The sequence below is a fragment of the Atractosteus spatula genome, chromosome 21, assembly GCF_055471065.1.
Source record: "Atractosteus spatula isolate fAtrSpa1 chromosome 21, fAtrSpa1.hap1, whole genome shotgun sequence".
Lineage (NCBI taxonomy): Eukaryota > Metazoa > Chordata > Actinopteri > Semionotiformes > Lepisosteidae > Atractosteus > Atractosteus spatula.
Genome location: NC_142726.1, coordinates 6,745,336 through 6,765,303, shown reverse-complemented (window position 1 = coordinate 6,765,303; position 19,968 = coordinate 6,745,336). Strand labels below are relative to the sequence as shown.

General features: G+C 46.3%; 2 protein-coding genes across 3 annotated transcripts; one reads left to right on the top strand and one right to left on the bottom strand.

Moving 5' to 3' along the window:
• Positions 1-195: 195 nt before the first annotated feature.
• Positions 196-6,343, bottom strand: znf319b (zinc finger protein 319b). Its single transcript, XM_088938523.1, has one exon. It carries the CDS (start codon positions 6,257-6,259, stop codon positions 4,394-4,396), a length of 1,866 nt encoding a protein of 621 aa, XP_088794649.1. The 5' UTR covers positions 6,260-6,343; the 3' UTR covers positions 196-4,393.
• Positions 6,344-12,846: 6,503 nt separating this feature from the next.
• Positions 12,847-19,045, top strand: usb1 (U6 snRNA biogenesis 1). 2 transcript variants are annotated; one of them, XM_088939295.1, is made up of 7 exons: positions 12,847-13,169; positions 14,244-14,479; positions 15,115-15,298; positions 15,863-15,916; positions 16,690-16,795; positions 17,227-17,310; positions 18,427-19,045. In XM_088939295.1, exons 1-7 carry the CDS (start codon positions 13,039-13,041, stop codon positions 18,529-18,531), a joined length of 900 nt encoding a protein of 299 aa, XP_088795421.1. In that variant the 5' UTR covers positions 12,847-13,038; the 3' UTR covers positions 18,532-19,045. The 2 variants fall into 2 exon arrangements, with proteins under 2 accessions (XP_088795421.1, XP_088795423.1); XM_088939297.1 differs by lacking the exon at positions 15,863-15,916 and having other exon boundaries at positions 12,849-13,169.
• Positions 19,046-19,968: the final 923 nt, after the last annotated feature.

The window sequence follows — 19,968 nt, the reverse complement described above, 5'->3', positions numbered from 1 at the left end:
CAGGCACATCCATGGTTAGGTTTGCTGCTGTTCATCAATCAACATTTTGAAGAACAATTCTTGACTGAATCTACAATTAACTTGCCAAACGCTAGTTATACTTACCAGATACAGTACAACGTGATTTGGAGGAGAAACTCTTGGAAACCAACACTTACCAGATGTAAAAGTCATCTTTTGGAATAATACACATTCTTTTCAATATTAATGAAAAAAAGTTTATTTGTTAGTGCTGTGTATTAAATGCTACATACAGATATTTTAGCTTGAATGTACATCCATTGCCACACATTAGGATCTTAATCACCTTTCACAAACTACAAATTAAAGAAAAAAAGGGAGAAAATACACATTTCATTGCAGAGAAGGGTCTTGTAAGCACATTTACAAGGTACAGGGCAATATAAACTAACAATTTGAGCATGCTCTGGGTAGAAAAATAGAGGTTAGGTCAGGAGGAGGAGTAACGTCACTTATACTGTCCAGGTCAAAGTTGAACAAGTTCTCTGCACTTCAGTAACTTTCACCTAATCCAGTTTCCACTCTCTCTGAAAAGCCCTTAAAACCCCCAATGAGAATATATGTCTTGAACAATTAAAAAATAGATATACAGCACTTAAAAACTTGCATCCAAATATACACAATTTTGATTTTCTTCTCCATCATAGTTTCCAATTCTTGGAGTTTCTAACAAACCCCATATGTCCGGTTTGGTAGAGAATCAGAAAAGGAGACCCACAGGAGAGACAAGCTGCAGAGGAAACCAGAGCAGGAGTTCAGTGGTTGTGGTTCTGTGGGCTCCAAGCTAGCGCTATTATCAGCCATGTGCCCGATGTCTGGACACCTGTCCCCTCAGTGTCCCCTTCGTAAGGACAAGGAAGGACCGCTGCATCACCCACAAAGACACAAACCTTTCCTGGACAAACTGACCAAGATCGGAAATAAAAAAAATATATAACCTCCTCCATGTAAGCAGCTCCTGCCACAGAACAGAAACCGAAGCTGGATCTGCAGGCCTTTTACATTATTCCCACTCATGTGGCGGAGAGCCAACCAAATGAAGTGCATCCTGTTTGCCAAGACTGTTCAGCACTCATTTGCACTCTGCTACTGGGTGGACGGAAGTGCTTAAGATCTATGATAGTGTCTTCATCACAGCCTCTGCCGTTCACCATGCACTGGTAAAGAGTAACATGCCAGATGTCAATATGCGTCACCTGCAGATTCAGATTCCAGCAAACCTGCCCACTTAATCACCCTCTAGATAGCACCTATGGATTCCTATTACTCTTCTTCATTGCTGCATCTTCTGCTCTGATAATACTACAGAAAAACAATGCGTTTGCATGATCTGTAAAAGCCTATTTCCAAGTGGAACACTGGGGAAGAAAATACGTCTTGCACAAAGCTATGAAGAATACCACTTCAAGCATTACTCTTGCAGGCCACGTGCAACACTAAAACTCTTCCCAACAACATCATCCATGCTGGTTTGTACAGTCCTTCCAAATGCCCTTGTGAGGATCACCCACATTTGGGTGGCAAAACAAATGATCAGAACACATTATCAACTATACATCAAGGAAGATGCAAAATTTCAAGAAGAGACACGACAAATCTCTTTTCATATCCATCAGTTCTGACTATTTAGGAGAGACAGTTTAAGTGCTGCAGTCTGACAGTATTACTATGGCTGTTATTCTGTTGATTTATATAGCACTTCTTATCCCAAAGAACCCCAAAATCTGCTTTCTCCCACACTGAAGTACAGCTCCTACCTGGGGACTGTGCGGCAGCCATTCTGTGCCACAGCCCTGTTTCACAGCAGATCAGGTGAGGAAGTGAGAAACTGCTTCACCAGCTGAATTCACAGGCGAATAGATGTGGGCCAGACTGTGCAAGCCCAGAGAGGAATCTAGCCAAGACGCCAGGGTTAACACCCCCCAACTCTTCCGAACATCTCCTACACAAGTCATGGTAATTCATTACACGGGCTTGCAGCGAGTACTAGACTTTCAAGAGGTTCCACAACACTGTTTTCAGACAACACTGTCAAGCTGTTCTGCTCATGAAGGTGTTACAACTGTAAAGCGCTGCTAATTCCAGACCTCATCGAGTAATTTATGTATTATCACCCTGTTACCGTAGATAACACTGTTGAAAACCTGGACTGACCCAGTGCTGAAGTATGCATTCAAACTAACGAGTGGCTAACCCTAAAGAAATAAGCTTTACTTTGGCTACCGACTCAAGCTCAGTTCCACACAGTAAAATTAATGGCTGTTAGGAACATATAAACACCTCGTAGAAAAAGAGCTATAAAAATATATAGATTAAAATGTGTGATTTCATATACTTTTAAAATTGCATAAATATTAAAATTTAGTGCATCTTAGATCATACATCTAATTACAATCCCTCCCAAAGTTATGCTTCAAGCAGCATTGTTAGGATACTCTCATCAATTTTATCGTTCTGGCAAGGAAAGCAGTAAAAAGAAAAAGAAGGCGAAGACTGAATTACCATTATAAAGGAACCTCTTGAAACTAATACTCGAGCCTTCTTTTGTCAGATAATAGGAACAACTAATACATGAGACCTTTAGAAGAACCACTGAGAAAACAGAATGTCATCAAGACTCGGGGACAGCATATTCCATTGTAGTCAACTGAAGTGAAAGAGTCCTCCTCTTGCAACTTTTAAAAACAACTATTTCTGACTTACACTTAATAAAAAGTAGCTACAGACAAATTTGCAAATGCAATTTATAAACACGCACAATGCATTTCCTACTACATAACTGGTAAACATATTAGCATACATACTATTTATGTACATAATACAAGGGAACCTTAAGCAGGTTTCAGGCTTCGCAGGAAAGATATCGGATGAGCTGTATGTATATGAACAATACATAATAAAGGAAGATATAAACGTGGTGTACTCAATAAAAGCAAGGATGCTTGGTCTTTTCATCAAAACTAGTTTAAGATTCACATCCCTTTGGAATCTGAAACAATGTATTTGGTACTCACTGTAATATTGTTTTCATAGTAAGGTAAACCTGGTGAAGCTTTATTGATTTGATATAACTAGAGGGTTTCTTCAGCTAGGGGCACAGACATTTTCAATATTACACAGCCAGAGACACTTAAGATGGGCCTTTTGCATACCGTGGCTACTGTAACTGTGAAGTACAGCTTGGGGGATATACATATAGGCATTGAGACAGCTTTATACACAAGTCCTGAGCACAGTTAGCTTTGATCACCTTGTCCCTGCAGTGTCCCAGTGCTGGTGATATAAAGGGCCTCTCTGCTCAAACCTGAAAGGTATCTCGATCACAGGAATGTAACTAGAATACAGGTTCGAGGCTTGTTGTTGTGAGGCAGGCAACACCCTACCTTTTCACACCCACGTTCCCAAGGGAGAGGGTTTTAGTGGCTAAACAAAGCGGGAGTCTATGACTGGAATGCAGGAAAATAATGCCATGGACAAGATTAAAAATTCTTATATTTTTTCTAATTGGGAGGCCAGTTAGAGGCATTGATTTTTCAAGTAATGATTTGCATCGCCCATCTGCCAAACCTAAGCTGCGCGGAAGCTGTAGCCCCATCCACAGCCCGGTCTGTACTATCCCTGCGCCACCCAGCCAACAAGGTGCAGAAGACTGAACCTTAAGATCCACAGGGGAAAAGCCATGCTGACCCCCCCCCCCACCCAACCATGAAGGAAACCCCCAGAGAAATCAGACCCATCACAGTGCCAGCGACTTCCACAGAGCAGCTCAAGAGCAGCCGCTGAAGTTCCAGGGCACCTCTTCGACTGGCGCTGCCGGCTGCTCCCGTCTCACAGCTTGGCCACGAGTGGCAGATCAGAGGTACGAGGTGGATCTCTTCCTGTCGCTGTCCCAGAGATCAGCCCAGGGACCTAAGAGCAGGTCCACAGGGGAATTCAATCCACATCCCTTTTTTTATAACCATCAAAAATATAAATAAGTCTATTTTTATATGGGGGGAGGGGGGGTGCTACGTGTAGAGTTTATTCTTTTCCGACAGGTCAGAAGAGGGGGATCGGGTGGGTGGGTGAATTGGCATACAAAACCAAAAATAATCAGAACGAAAAGCCACTGAAAACCCAGGGAGGGGCGGAGGGGTCCCAGTGTTTAATTAACAGAGAAAAGAAAAGGTTTATAATGTCTACAGCCGAAACCCTTGGATTTTAGTTAAAAAAAAGAAACAGCGGCCCCACCTCCTAATAAATACGTTTCGCAATAGAAAGGGAGGTCTCCCCGAGGTCGAACCAGCGGGAGTCAGTCAGCGGAGATGGCGAGTCTACTGCCGCACGGTGAGCTCGTGTCAGTGCTGCTTCTCGGGGGCGGGGGCTGTGCTGGTTACTGTATACAAGGGGGCACCGAGTACCCTCCTCCCTCGGCGGTGTGCTGGACAGTGTGCTCCTGCAGCGCCCCCAGGTCCCCAAAGCGCTCGCCGCACCACACGCACTTGAACTGCGCCTCGCGGGCGTGCACGCTCTGGTGCTTGGCCAGGTGCTCGCGCTGCTTGAAGCCCTTGTCGCAGCTGGGGCACTTGAAGGGCTTCTCCCCCGTGTGCACCCGGCGGTGCCGCTGCAGGTCGGACGAGTACTTGAAGCGCTTCTCGCAGTCCGGGCACTTCAGGGGCTTCTCGCGGGCCGGGTCGCAGCGATGCTGCACGAACTCCGAGGAGGACAGGAAGCGGCGGTCGCACAAGGTGCACTTGAGCGGCTTCTCGGCGCAGTGGGAATTCTGGTGCCGCTGGAGGGTGGAGGATTTCTTGTAGGCCTTCCCGCAGACGTCGCACTTGTAGGGGCGGTCGGCCGAGGCCAAGGCGGACGCCGACCCGCTGCACTTGTGCCGCAGGAGGTCCCCGGACTGGCTGAAGCCCTTCTGGCAGGAGGCGCACTTGAAGAGGCTCTCGATGCCGTGGACGTGCTGGTGATAGAGCAGGTGGGAGGGCTGCATGAAGCCCTTGTCGCACAGGTTGCACTTGAAGGGGCGGTCCTGGGTCTTGTGCGTGCGGCGGTGGCGCACCAGGGCGTACTGCTGCTTGAAGCTCATCTGGCACTCCTCGCACTGGAAGGGGCGCTCCTCCGAGTGGGTGCGCTCGTGCTGCCGCAGGTCGGAGGGCCGCTTGAAGCCCTTGCCGCAGGTGGCGCAGCGGAAGGGCCGCTCGCCGGCGGGCGTGCACTGGTGGTGCAGGAGCTCGGAGGACTCCTTGAAGTGCATCTCGCACAGGTTGCACTTGAACAGGTGCTCGCCGGAGTGGGCGTACATGTGGCGCACCAGGTGGGAGCGGTGCTTGAAGCTCTTCTCGCAGGCGGCGCACTTGTAGGGCCGCTCGGCGCTGTGCGTGCGCTGGTGGTGCGCCAGGTGGGAGGACTGGCTGAAGCTCTTGTCGCAGGCGTCGCACTTGTACGGCTTCTCCCCGGTGTGCACGCGCTCGTGCCGCGACAGCTCCGAGAGGTGGCGGAAGCCCTTCTGGCAGATGGAACACTTGTAAGGCCGGTCCGGGGAGGTGGCCTCGAATTCAGTCTGGGCCGAGGCCCCCACCACCACTCCCCCCGGTCCCGCGCCGGCTGGGGCCCCAACCACAGCCCCCGCTCGGTCGGGGGCCTCCGCTGAGGGCTGCTGGGGGTTGGGAGCAGAGGGAGTGGGGGTGGTGTTTCCTGCCCCTGCAGAGTTAGGCCTGTAGGTCTTCTCGCAGATGGAGCACTTCATGGGATTGCTGCTACTGTGGGCGTTGTGGTGCTGAGCCAAAGATGTGAGGAGGGAGAAACCCATTTTGCACACCCCGCACACGAAGGGCTTCTGTTCCACCTGCACGCACTGGTGCTCCAGGAGGTCGGTGGCCTGGTGGAAGATCTTGAGGCACTGCGTGCACTGGAAAGAGCGATCCTGGTTCACCATGCACTGATGCTCATGGGGGTTGGCCAAGTGCGAGATGTCGTGGCCGCAGGCTCCACACTTGTGCACGCTCTCCCCGACTTGCAGGGAGGGCTGCTGGGCCTGGGCCGCGTGTTGCTGCTGCTGCTGCTGCTGTTGCTGGTGCTGCTGCTGCTGCTGTTGCTGGTGCTGCTGCTGCTGCTGCTGCGGCTGCAATGTGGGGTCAGGCTGCAGGACGATGCCGTAGACCGCGCAGCCCAGCGCGTTCTCCGCTCCGGGGGGGATGGTGTGAACGACGGGGGGAGGGGCCACAGCATGCTGCTGCCATGCCTCCGTCATCCTGACTCCAGTGTAGGGATTCAGCTTCCGAGTTAGCTATATATCAAGTTATATCATCTGGGGCCAATCGCGGCAGAGAGCACTGGGGGTGGGTGGGGGGGGGGTGTTCAGGATTTCTTCCTTCAGCCTCTCTTTAACCTTTGACAAACAGGTGAGCTCCTGAACTCCCTCACTTCTGGATAGGTATGCCAAAGTGGACGGGCAAGTCGTCGACTCATAGGAAGACTCTCTTTATTAAACCCTTAACTTTAGTCTTCTTTGTAGGAACCCTAAACAATAGCTTTCTGTTTGCGGCACAAACTCAAAAGAGATTTTCAACACACACAACTGTGCGTGCAACTATATGGTAAGACGCTGTGTCTGAGTAGTCAAGATTGGAAGTTCCAGTGCAGCCCAACACATTTTGCTGTCCTCCTCAGTGAAGTCACCACCATCAGTGTGCAAATGGATTGCCTGTGAAAAAAGTATTATAAGAGTTAAATCACAGCAGTATTTCTTGGCCACTGGTTACTCCATCCACTACTTTCTTCTGTATTGAATGGAGCACCTCAGCGCAAGCTGTTTGTGTTGCGTGTTGTTACTGCAAGCCCTTGTTCTGCCATTTCCCTGTGTCAACATTGTTGAGATTATCGCCAACAGCCAATTCTACTGCTGGAGTACAAATTCATAATGGTAACCAAACACACAGTCTTCATTACCAAGGAGGCTTAAATGCCCTCCTGTGTTTGGAAGAAATGTGGACTTCCAGCTTTTGCACAGTGACCCCAACACCTCACTCAGATCTGCTTTGCAATAAACACTGAAGCTGGTGCCCTGGCCCTGAATGAAGAATGGTCAATGTTTACAGAATTTACCACTCCAGGTAAGATCAGCTGCTTTGCTCTGTACAAAACTATGACGCCTTTCAGCTGATTTAGCCCTGCACAGCACCTCTGGTTATTGTGGAGGTCAGCAGATCCAGAAAAATAAAATCTGTCTTTCCACACAGCATAGCCTGGATTCCAGCCACGACACTCAACCGATCCTAAGGCTACTACCTAATGAGAAGCTCCAGAGCGCAGCAGAAATGTCTCTTCTATTTGGTTATATACACTATGTTCTCTGGGATGGAGATCTATTGTCCCTATGGATAAAGTGATTAACACACAACCAGAACTACAGAAAGACTGTGGCTCAAGCAGGAGTAGAGAGCAGCATTTTCATATCACAACTCAAGACCAAACAGTACGTAACCGCAATGCACTTTTAATGCATGTTTTACATTTATTGCTCTCTAATTTTTGCAATGGACTTTTGCTCTGAAACTGAAAGAATTTGATCACTTAGGTCTCCCAGTAAAATGAACTGGAGTAAATAATTTGATATTTGCTGCATTATACCCTAGCTTTTTATATGTATGCACTTATCCAACAGAGAAAATTCTAAATTCTAGAATATCAGTGCTTGGTAAAGCACAAATTTCAAATCAACTGCTAACAGAACACTGTAGACTTAATATATCCCCATCACTGCTCAGAATATTAATAAGGATTGAGAAATATGAGGTATCTGCCTATTGGATCAATACTGTTAAACAAGAATGTTACAAGCAAGGGCTTTCCCAATTTCATGTTTAGCAAAAATCTTCACAATAAATGTGACGAACTATATTTGTACAGAATATATGCTGCACCTCAAAGAATAAAATCTGCTGTTGCAAAAGCATGTCTTGAAGGTCATCAGCTAAATAAAGCTGCTGCAAAGACAAACCCCATTTTACAGCTCAAGAAATGCCCTCAAAAGACACCACACTGCAAAGCTCTCAAAATAATCTTATCATCATAAGTCAACATGGGAAATTCACCTGGAAAGGGTTTACACAGAGTTTCACAACTGTACAAAATCTTTTTCGTTTTAGCTGCTGTCACTTCAGTGCCTGTCTGTGCTTTTGATTAACATTTAAAATCTGTATTTAAATAGCAGGGAGAAGTTCAATTTTGAAAACGGTTTATTTACATATGGTTTTAAGTAGTGCATTTGAAAAATGTTACACAAAACTGGCATTTTTAGGCAAATGAGACTGAGTTTTGGAACTGCTCTACAAATGAAAAGGTGGTTTTCATTCATGATGATGTGCATGGGACTGCAAGCAGATACGCAAGACTGATTCACCTGACAAGGGAGAAAATAATTTTTTAGACTGTACTTGTTCACTCTAAACACAAAATGTATCTTTTTTAAAATTTACTTCTATAATTGTGATGGTCGAATAACCACAGCACACAGGAAATACAATGTGCAGCTGTGGTTATAGTTCACTTTATCTTTAAGGACGTTAATGGTGCAAATCTCAAAATCTTACAATCAAATGTGTTGCCTGGATGTTTTTCAAAGAACTAGGGACTTGCAGGTTGTGCCAAATAAAATCAAAATAACGTCTGCATTTTTCAGGAGAATTGTGCCCTTGAAGAGATCCAGTCAGTAGTGTGCTCTTTGCATCTCTCTTGGGGCTGCCTTCAGTGTTAACACCCAATACCTAATTCTCTGAACTGAATGCTGACGTTGGCTTGAATTCAGTCACTTAAGGCCAAGAAACAGAGGAAACAAAATTCTTCTCAAGTTATGGCATGAACTTGGGAGAAAGGAGGAAGAACAAAGCAGAACTTGAGTCTTGAATATAGTGGGAAGCTACCTGTACAGAATGCACACTGACGCAATAGCTGGTTAATGACTTCATTGATCTTTTCTTTCATCTTTTCAGCTTTTGCATCATCTATGAATCTGGATAAGTGTCTGGACCCAACAATATAAACAGGACATCTTACTGAGGGGTTCTGGCTTCTGAAAACCCAGTTCTGTGCTCACATGCAGCAACACAGCACTTCTAATTAATTCAGATTTTTTATGACAAGGACAAAAATCACATGCAATCTAAGTAAAAAAAACATAAGTCTCACGCTCAGCAGGGATTTGAACAGGACAGATCTAGAGACAGGGGGCAGTCCTGAGCTCTTGTAGTGCACAGTGGACACTGTCCAGCTCATCTTCTGCAGCATTCTGACAGCATGCAGATTCTGACAGTTCATGAAAGTGAGGCGACACTATTCTGGGGGAGCCCCATCAGGCCATGTTTCTCCCAGTACTGACACACTGGAGTGTGACTCTGCTGTAAGCTGTATTTAAACAGCCTGAAATATGCTCACCCCTGCTTCACTTAATACTCTCCCTGTTCTTGGGCATTAACCCAATACCACCCCTTTCATTTCTGACACAAATGAAATTAAACAACAATAAAATTCTCCCTTCCCCTCTGCTGAACTCCCATTAGTGTGTGGACTCTATCATTTTCTCCTTTCACCCCAGAGAGAAGAGCTCCTTTAGAAAGGGTGACTTTTTGAATGGGGCTCAGAACACTACTTTGAGTAAAACGCCAGGCATTTCTGCAAAAGCAGGGAACTTACCCTGCTTACTTCCCTAATTACTTCCCTTAACCACACAGCGCTGCCGTTTTACTGCAGTAGAAATGAAAAGAAACAGGCAAGGAGCTCGATCACGTCTTAGACGTTTCAGCTTTGTCTCTCTATCCTTGTTTCCAATTAGGTGCAACTTCAAAGAGCATTTCTTAGGGACAAGTTAAAACACATGTTCAGTCAGATTCGGTGAAGCCTCTCGGGTATCTGATACACAGAAGCCCTCTGCTAGCTAGAACAAGTCCCAAACATAGTGGGGTCTGACTGTTCACAACAGTACGTGATCAGCCTTCACCGTGCCCCTAATGCAACCCAATCACTGAAATCAAAAAGGTGACAATTTTCTAACTTTGGAGGCGCGGCGGTGCTTCCTGTGAGCGTCCAAGGCAAGTGTGCCGCGCACCGGGGCACGTGTGGCGAAGGGGGAAAAAAGGTTTGTTGACAAAAGACCAGGGGCTTCGTGTTTCCAGGCAGTCTGACGTTTGTAACTGTCGCTCTGCCCGAGCGATTTCCATTGAGGGCGATCGATCTCTCTCTCTCTCCCTCCCGATTGATCAGCAACAACGGGCAGACCCGCATGTACGGAAAACACATTAGGGTCCGTCCGTCAAAGCGCTGTCTCTACCAAAACCGACTCAAGCTTTGGGGTGAAAAGGGCAATCGGACAAACCCCCCCCTTTTTTGAAGCCGCCTGGAACGAAAGATACATACGTGGACACTATGACCCCCCCAACCCGATACTGAACAGAGAATATTGTGTCGCTGTGCTCCAGCCTTTCGCGATAGCAAACGGCGGGGCAGACTGTCCATTCCCTCCGTTTCTCCCGGCTTTGTGCAAATTCCCAGATTCAAGCTGTCACAACGAGGAAACGACTTGACAGCAGCTTATTGCTCCTAATTCCGAGCGACGATGCTTATCTGTACACACCGGAACCTTCGTCGAGGCTAACGGGGTTGGTGCACAATTTGAATTTCTATGGTGCAACTTCCTTTTTCGATACCAAAATAATCAATTCGAAATGCATACATAATTCCACCTATTTTGCGTTTCAGGAGTAAAAAAAAAAACACTAAACAAACAAGCCCCCCCAAAAAATAAAAACACGAGCAAATTTAAACGCAGCACATCCTGCTACACAAACGAACAGGAACACAAAAATACTGTAAGCCGTCTGTTAACGATCGGCGAATACAATATAATCACATCATACACGTCACTTTCTGTAATATTTCGGGGGAGGGGGGTTGGTAGCGGCCGGCTGCAAATTCGCCGTTAAAATCCAACTTTTCTCAAGGCGCCCGGCTCGGTAATTACCTGCCTGCTCGGTCTGCGCGCCCTGGCGGCCGGCGTGTCCTGATTTCTGCCCGATTGCAACAGCGGATGGTGGCCGCGGCTGCCGAAGGGCAGAGCCGAGGCCTGTGGCGCTGGGTCGGCTGCAGGTCTAGGCCTCTCTCTCTCCCTCCCTCCACAAAGCGAGGGCTTCCCCACAAAAGCGCAGCTCCGCCGAAGAACGCAATAAAAATACGTTATTTTCTTCCGCCGAAGTCTCCAGCACTTTTGATTTCCCCGGAAGCTTGTGGTTGCCCTTTTTTTTTTTTACTCCCCCCCTGCCTTTCTCTCCCGGTTCAAGGAGCCCACTTCTTAAAAAAAAAAACACAACGTCGAGTACGGGAACCTGAGTAGTCAATGCTGTCCGTCACCGCGCACACCGGAAACTGAGGCAGCCCGGCCCCGGGGGAGTCCCTGAGCGGCGCACACGGCCCGGCTGGGTTCGCGGGACGTTTTTGAGACGTTCAAGACATTTTAAGGAACCCGTTTCCTCGCCATAAATGCAACCAAGTGCTTGAGGGCCATCAAACGCTCTGTGAATCGACACCATATAAAAGCGTGAGGTGCCAGGGCCGAAGGAGTTAATTGCAATCGCGAGGCGTGTATGCAAAGTGCTTGCGTGCACAGTAGCAGTTACACACAGGATGCGAAGACTTTATACTTACATATACGTGAAAAAAAACACACACGCGTTTCTGTTTGTCTCTCTGTCCCACACACGCACACACGTGTAGTGTTAGTTACGAGCAAAGTAGCCGTTTAAGCTTCCGTCTGGTTTATAGTTACACAAGAGATGCCCCGAGATAACCCGAGGTACAGTATGTATGGAATCTGAAGCCTCAGGATGATTGTCAACGCGTTTGGTCCACATGTTGCAAAATCTTTCGCAGAATCAATCGTCTGCAGACAGTTTATGCTTCCTAACTTTATAAAATAATTGCCAATTTAAATCCAATACATACATGGATATTACATATCTATCTCACACACATCAGAGAAGCTGGTCATCACATTTATCTTTTCTAGAATTGATTACTGCAATGCCCCACTTACTGGAGTGTCTTAATCCACACTGAACAAACTCCAGTATGGTTAGAGTTCAGCAGCCAGAATCCTGATCAGGTCGCGTGCAAGCGATCACATTACTCCTGTCCTGGAGTCCTTGCACTGGCTTCCTATCAGGTTCTGAGTCGACTTCACAATCCTCAGGCTCACCCACAAGGCTCTACATGGCTTGGAAGCTCAGTACCGGTCTTACTTTTTATCTGTCTACTCCCCAAGTCATAACCTTCGTTTGTCTGACTCTGGTCTTTTATATGTCCCCCAAGCTCATTTACACCCTGTACATGACAGAGCCATCTCTTGCTATGCCCAGAGTTCTGGAGTTTTAACCCAGAGGATATCAGAGAGTCACCTTTACTACACTTGATCTGCAAAAATATCCATAGAACAGTGTAAGAAAAGTATGTGATATCACAGACAACAGACTTCTGCTTGTCCGTTTCAGATAATCCTTACATTTATTATAATTAAACGACAAATGAGTAGACACTTAGTGCATGAGGTGTCCTTGTCAATTTGTAGCTAAATGGGGGGTGAAAATAAACACAAATTCACAAAATATTATAAAGCACGCTTGTGGTCACATTGTTTAATGTGCGAGAAATATCTTCGTGTTTATGTATCAGTGTTGCTGTCTGTACCATCAAAACCAGGTGCTCAGCTGCTTGTGTTACACCTATACACAGGCCGGCGTCGGACGCCAAGCGGAACTATTAGTGCGGGGTGTGTTGGTACACGGGAAGTTCAAAGCCTGAGCAATTTCGGAGCTCAGTGGGGCGGAAGTGTGTCTGGGTTAGAATTTATTTTAAAAGTATGAATCTGTATCCATGATTTGATGAGTGAAGAGTATTGAATATTGTTATTCGACTGAAAGTGCTCAAGACTTTTTCTGGTAGTTCGCATTTGATGTTAAAATATTTTCCTTCGTCGGCGGTGGCATGTTGGTTGGCTATAGCAGCAGCTCAGAAGAAGAGGAGGAGAGCTTAGCTGTGAAAAAGCGAAAAAGTGAAACTCTCCTAAACGATAGCGCTTCAGATTTAAAAAGGCCGAAATTTACTCCAACACCTCTGTAAGTAACCCCGGTTGTCGAAATCGTGCTAGTAATTTTGTTCACGGTTTTGTGGTGTGTATTAGTAAAAGTGCCTTGAACACGGTTTCTAAAATACGGTTCAAGTTTTAAGAACGGTCTGTTATAAAAGAACAGGTCAAGTTTTATACCCATTCTGAAAGGGTATACAGAAGGGTGTCGAGCCTTCTTCAGGTGTGATACCTGAAGTGTGACCGCTGTTCATTGTACCAGTGGGATAAAGCGACTCACTAAGCGGTCATGAAGGCGAATGGACGCACTTTCACTTGAGTGTAGTGTGACAGTCCTGACACAGCTTCTTACACAGATCTACACATATACAGCACACTGCGGTGTTTCTGGAATTCAGTATTTTGTGACAAGTTTGCCTCGGCTCTTTGCAATGCTGTTCTTATTACTGTTTAACATAATTCGATTTTTTTATTGAGACACGTTATGCGGTCCGAAGCACATTCTGCCTTTTTTGCTCCTTTTTCATTGGGAGATTGGCGTTTAGATAATAATAAATAAGATATACAAGGGTACAGAATGTATGAATGGCTTCTACCTAGTCAGTAGGGATGCCTTTGACAGGAAAGTCAGACTTCGTCTTGAGTTGTCAGTTTTACTGCTTTTGTAATACGCTACATGATCTGAGCAGAATTAACAACAAAAACATTTACATGACAAGTAGTCATGCGGCGGGGACTGCTGCTGAACAGTGGTGTGATTTATTCCAGGGTTTACCGGCTCTTTTACAAATGGTATAGATGATAAAAACAAATGGAGTGTGTTAGGGCCTAGTTTCATTTAACTTGCATTTTCCTCCTTCGCCACTTTACACAGGTGCTTTAGCCTTGATTGTGTTTCTGGTGGCTCAGCTGTAGCGGGCTGCAGTTTAGGAAGCCCGAGCTGGCTCGTGCAGCCATGCAGTGAGTTTTATTGTCATCCCCACTGCGGTGAGAAAAGCAAGGGAGCGGCTTGTCGGTGGACAGCCCTTCCTCGCCCTTGTCACTGCCGCCTGCGTCTGCTGCCCTGCGGCAGTGAGAGCTCTTCCGCTTTGCCCCCCCCCGTCAGAGAGTCGAGAACCTTCCAGCAGCAGGAGTCCGGCGCCCGCAGCCCCCGCCGCCCGGGAGAGAGCGATGAGGTGCCCTCCCCTGGACGTCATGCCCGTTTGCCCGTGCCGGGGAGCGTGCTGGACATGTTCAGGGGGTCGGAGGAAGAGGCTCTGCCGGATCCCTCCAGGCACGGGGGTCGGATGCGCTCTTTCGGCCACGAGCGCGGGAACTGGGCCACCTACGTGTACCTGCCGTGTAAGTGGACAGGGGGGATAGGCTGACTTTATCCCCCACTCTCGCGCTCCTCTTGGCATTTGTGCGACCTTCGAATCCGGCATGACACCTGCAGTGTCAGGTTCTCTACTGCCATTGTCTAAGCAGCAGGCACTGGGAAATAAAAGCTTTCCAGCACTGCTCTCAGAGTATGCTCTTATTTCCTCCTTGCACTCATACACCCACCCTTGGCACATCCGCTGAAGGCAGATGGTAGAAATGCAGTAGCCAGCCAGCCCTTGGCCTGTTCATGCTCGGCTAGGCGTTTCTATAGTTGAAAATGAAGGGTAAAGGGGTAAAAACGGATCAAGGGGCTCCTTGAGAGCTTCCTAAGAGTCCAGGATTTAGAGCTGCTTGTGTTCAAGTCTGGACTGTGTTATTAGCCCACTGTGACTGCATTTGCTCAAGGCATTGAGTCTGGTTTATCAAGCCCTGCCAAAGCTGGGTGGGATCCAGTTGGCCAATGCAGCAGTGACTCTTCTGTGACTTGATATATGCCTGGTAGGCATATTTAACCTTTAATCACATAGGTCATTGTCACTCAAAACACCATCACAGAAACATCAGATCAGTGTATCAGGAGTCATTTCCTGAAGCCTTCGTTTTCTTCTATCCAGACTCCCCAGACGAGAGCTTCCTGGAGCTGGTAGAGCTCCTGGCCCGGGCGGCACAGGGTCACGGGGTGGTGCTGAAGAGAGCAGACGAGTTTCACATCAGCCTCTCGCAGACTGTTGTCCTGCGCCATCACTGGATAGATCCCTTTGTACTGTCTCTCAAGAAAGAGCTTGCAAACTGCCAGAAGTAAGTCTTAACTTAACGGACCATTCTGTGGGTGTTCCTGGGATGGGGTTAGAAGGGCCCTGCTTGACATGATCATGCCTTAAAAACTATTAAAAAAGTAACATAATTGCAGCATTTGATTGTTTAGCATGCATTGGGAAGAACAACAGTGACTGAGTGTACTGCCGAGAGAGGGAGAGGTGTTTCTTCACCGATACAGTGATCAGATTTTCTCTGGTTGACTGCTCTTGCCCGTGGTTTGAGCGTGCCATGTAGCTGTGTTCCTATGGTCAGGACAGTGAGAGCTGCATCACTGCTCCGGTTGATTCTAACTCTCCTGTAATTCACTATAATGCTCACGATCTGTCAAGTAGCAAACGGATCAATAATGGATGTTTCGGAGGAGTGTTGGAACAGTTCTAGGTAATGGTTCACAGCTGTCCTGTTATTTAGCTCTGTACTTGGAAATAAATCTACTTGCCCTCCAGACACAGGCTAGCTAACTTAATCAGTGATGTTTTTCTTGCAGATAGGATTGTATATTCGTGATGTAAGGTCTTGATCTGCTGTGTAATCTTTTGGCAGGTTTATGTGCGTGGCGGACAGAGTGAATGTTTACTCCAATCAGGAGAAGAGCAGGTAGGGCCTGTTTTGAAGGGTAGGGCTGTCAAGACTCACTCGAGACCTGCTGTGTTAACGTGAGCACCCCTGCCAATATGGCAATTATTCTGACCACCTGAAATACCTGTTACCTTTCGTCTGGATAGCCAACTGCTTTTCCCTCTGTGTGCAGTCTGGCTTTTCTTGACTGTGATTTACTGCAGTGTTGAGACTGAAACTCAGTGTTGTAAAGAACAGTTAAAGTCACAGTTAAAAATGATATCACCATCTAGTAGCTTGGACATCCTTCCCTGGTTTTGGAGGCTGGATGTGGGTTCCTCACAAAGAGGAGGAGTGAAGATGGCTTCTGGTGAAACGCTCCACATGATTGACTTCTCGACCTTCACGCTTGCCAGAGATGGGCGTGCTGGTAACACAGTAAAGTGAACAGGGGGAGGAAGGTACAATTAACCCTGAGAGCAGGAAGGGCTGTCCTACTCCCACTGCAGCGCTTGAACGTGTGGGCTTGTTCACTTCACTGTGATACTGGGTAATTCTCCAGCTTGCAGACTGGTAGGCACTGCTTGTCAGTGGTGATCGCAACATGATTTATCACAATCAGGCCTTGTATGTCAGGTAATTCAGACAAACGGCAATATGAAACCCAGAGGAACCTAATATTTATAATGTTGTGTTAGAGATCTTTGCTATTTCCACATTAGACTTTCAATTGCTGGATTGCAGAGGGTGGTACATCGTGAGCTTGCAGTCTGCTGGTCAGACCTCTCTTGACCACAGTGCTGTTTCTGCAGGACTTTCCTGGGTGTGGAGGTGTCCGCCGGACACCCGCAGCTGCTGGAGGTGGTGAGAACAATTGACAGGACCCTGCAGGAGTTCCGCCTCAGCACCTTCTATCAGGTCAGGACCTCTCCCAGCCCCCCAGTATTTCAGGTCTTTTGGCTCCAAAGCTTTGCAGCTCGTAAAACCTGAATATAGTTTTCGGATTCGGTCTGTATCTATACTGCTCTGCAATTTGAAAGGTATAAGGCTTACCTACTTTTTACTGCAGGTAGCTCTGTCTTGACAGCAGGGATTGAGAATTTGGTGCAGTAATTTGTAAAGGACACAAGAGGGCAATATTACAGTGCATCACTTTTCTAAACACGGATGCAGTCTTAGATCAGGTGTTTGCTTTATGAATGTAAGCGTGTAAAATGTCATTATTGTCATTTTTGTATGAAACATTTACAATATTGAGTATTCATTGGCTCATGTTCGTTTGTGAAAACCAGATTAGTATTCAGTTGTGAAGTTGTAAATCCAGCTGGGCTTTGACTTGTTTGGGGCAGAAACCATCGTTCCACGTGAGCCTGGCCTGGTGCGTGGGAGACTACACAGAGACACTGAGAGGAATGTGCTGTCAGGAGCTGCAGGTAATCCTCTTGCCCGGACTTCATGTGCAGGATGCAGTGGAGAGGGGTATCCCATTGGCACACATACGAACTCTCTTCAGCACATAGCAGCAAGCCCTGTCACTGTGAAGTGAGCCCAGGTGCTAGAGGGGGTGTGTTTGTCCTCTCGCGTCCTTCAGGGCTGTAGTCTTTGCACCCTCAGTTGGTTTGTGAGGAGGTTCTCAGCAAGTGTGTCAGTGTCATTTAGAAGATTGTTCAAAACTTTGTTTCCTAAAGCTTGTATCATTGTTTTAGTTCAGTACATTGAATTACTGGTACAAGGCAGGTGCTTTAATTAAAGTAATAGGTTAGGATAGGGGAATACCTTACACAGTTAAGTGGGCCTGGTGTTGTTTATCCAATTGGACTTAGGCAGGACATTAAGAGTTACGCTTAGAGTTATGTAAAAAGAGGATGTTGTATAAATTTAAAATGAAACTTAAAAAGAGAAAAGTAATACCTAAACATTAGAGAGGGTCAACACTGATCCAGATAATATAGCTCAGTCCCTATTTGGAAGGACAGACTTCCTATGTGGGACCAGTGTCCTAGGAACTAGGCTTTCTTATCCATTATTAATGGTTTCCTGCATCTCTAGAGAAACATCAATGTGCTTCTTGCTAAAGTGTGTTGAGATGAAAGAACAGGTCATTAGCAATTTAAGCATATTTGTCCAGGATAAACCTGCAAAAGTTAACTTAATATCTAGTATACGACTTTAATTGTTTTTTTTAGCGTTTACTTTGGTAACCTGGCTTAATATTTGTATTTTTGTATGGAGATTTACAGCAGTTTTACAGGAAGATCATTTCTGGCCGGGGGGCGGGGTTGGGGTTGAGGGCAGGCCTGGCCTGTGCGTGTGGTGGCATTGCTCCTGCAGTTCTGCCAGGCATCCTGCTGGGTACAGACTCCTCTCACAGCAGACTGCCTAGCTCTTGCAGAAGGAGAGGGAGAAGCCTGTACACAGACCGAGGGCATTAAGAGTTTCACTATTGTAAGACAAGGCTGGCACAGGAGGGTTACAGGGCGATCGTGGCTGCATTGTAGTTTTTCTGCCAGTTTTAGACTCAGGGCAGTGCTTTGAAATTCTTTCTGTAGACCATCCTTGACAAATACGAAGACGGTGCCTTCCAGCTCACAGTGCCCTGTGAGGAAATCCGCTGCAAGTCTGGAAACAAGTTCTTCTCCTTCCCACTGCGCTGAGAGGAGGAGTCTGGATCTCCTGAGGATGTGGGACGTAGATCTTCCAGCTTCCATTCATCTCCTGTCCCAACGCCCAGTGTTTGGAAACGCTTTTTCCAAAGGGCGGAGCAGGCAGTCCTTGCCCTAAGCACTTCTTTTATCTGCGTGACAGACTGTTGAGAGAATATGGACGATAAAATTGCCCAAATATTCTCTCTCACCGGTTTGTTAGATCTGGGATTTCCCAGTCACTTTGGATGTAGAATATTTTTTAAAGAACAAGTTTACTTAGTTCAGAAGTAAAATCTGGCTAAAATCTACAGTTATTGTAAGTAAGTTGTGAACTTGAAAACATTAAAAGCAAACCTGCAGGTGCACAGGTGAACCTGACATATCCACTGTGAAACGGAGGGTATTTTCCTTTCAGATAAAGTGACTTTAACTGGCATCCATGTAACCATTGACTACATTTCATCACATAATAGAGTATATTTTCAATTTGCTTAGTAATAAATGTTACTTTTTATACAGAAAAGATGTCTGCTGCTTCTCTAATCATTTTTTAAGGTCATGTTGCACGTTTTCCGTTCTGAAGTGAGTTGATGTAGTTGCTGGTCTCTCGCCAGCTCCTGAGCCTTTGCTCAATACTGCCAAAATCACCCTTTCTGAATTCTTCATACAAATTGTATTCACGTCTCAGGTGGGGCTGTGGGATTTTGTAAAGCCTAGGTGTAGATCTAGGCAATCAATTGTGTAACTGAACGTAACTCTGAATGACGCGCAACAAACTGCATGCTACTGCTTCGTCCACAATGAAGCAACTAGTTACACAACATTTGTGCACATGGAGCTTCTTCTGTTATTTGCCGTGACTCTAGTAGTTCCCCTTTTCACTATCTTTTACCCATGGGTTCGCTAAATGTACTAAATACAGTATGTGTTTCGTTCTGCTGTAACACTCATATCTCAGTTGGACTGAGCTGGGATTTTTTTATTATATAGCTCATTGCTTATTTTCAACAGTGTTCGGCAACTGGCTCATGTTGGTGGAGGAGACGTGTCTGGAAGTAGAGTGCAGGAACGTCCACAATCATCTTAGTTAAATATGCCGAGTTATTAGTAGTAAACATGACTACAGGTTTTCAAATTTCGTTAATGAAAAGATTTTGAAATGGTTAGAACATGATCAGTTTTTAGGATGTGGTAGACCTGGAAGTAAAAGAAGGAATTTTAAATCCTTGGTAGTGGCTTTTGTTATCTGTTTTTTTCTGCCAGGATTGTCATTGTAGGGGTAGAAGTTTCCCCATAGTAACTCTTTTTCATTAGTATTGCTTAACAAGCAACCACTAAACCCGAGACGTTGCTTGGGGGAGGGGGGCGTTTCTGTTGCATTGCCAGGTATGGCACTAAACCCATCACAATGACAGATGGCTTCAAAACCATTCCGCCACGAGGTGG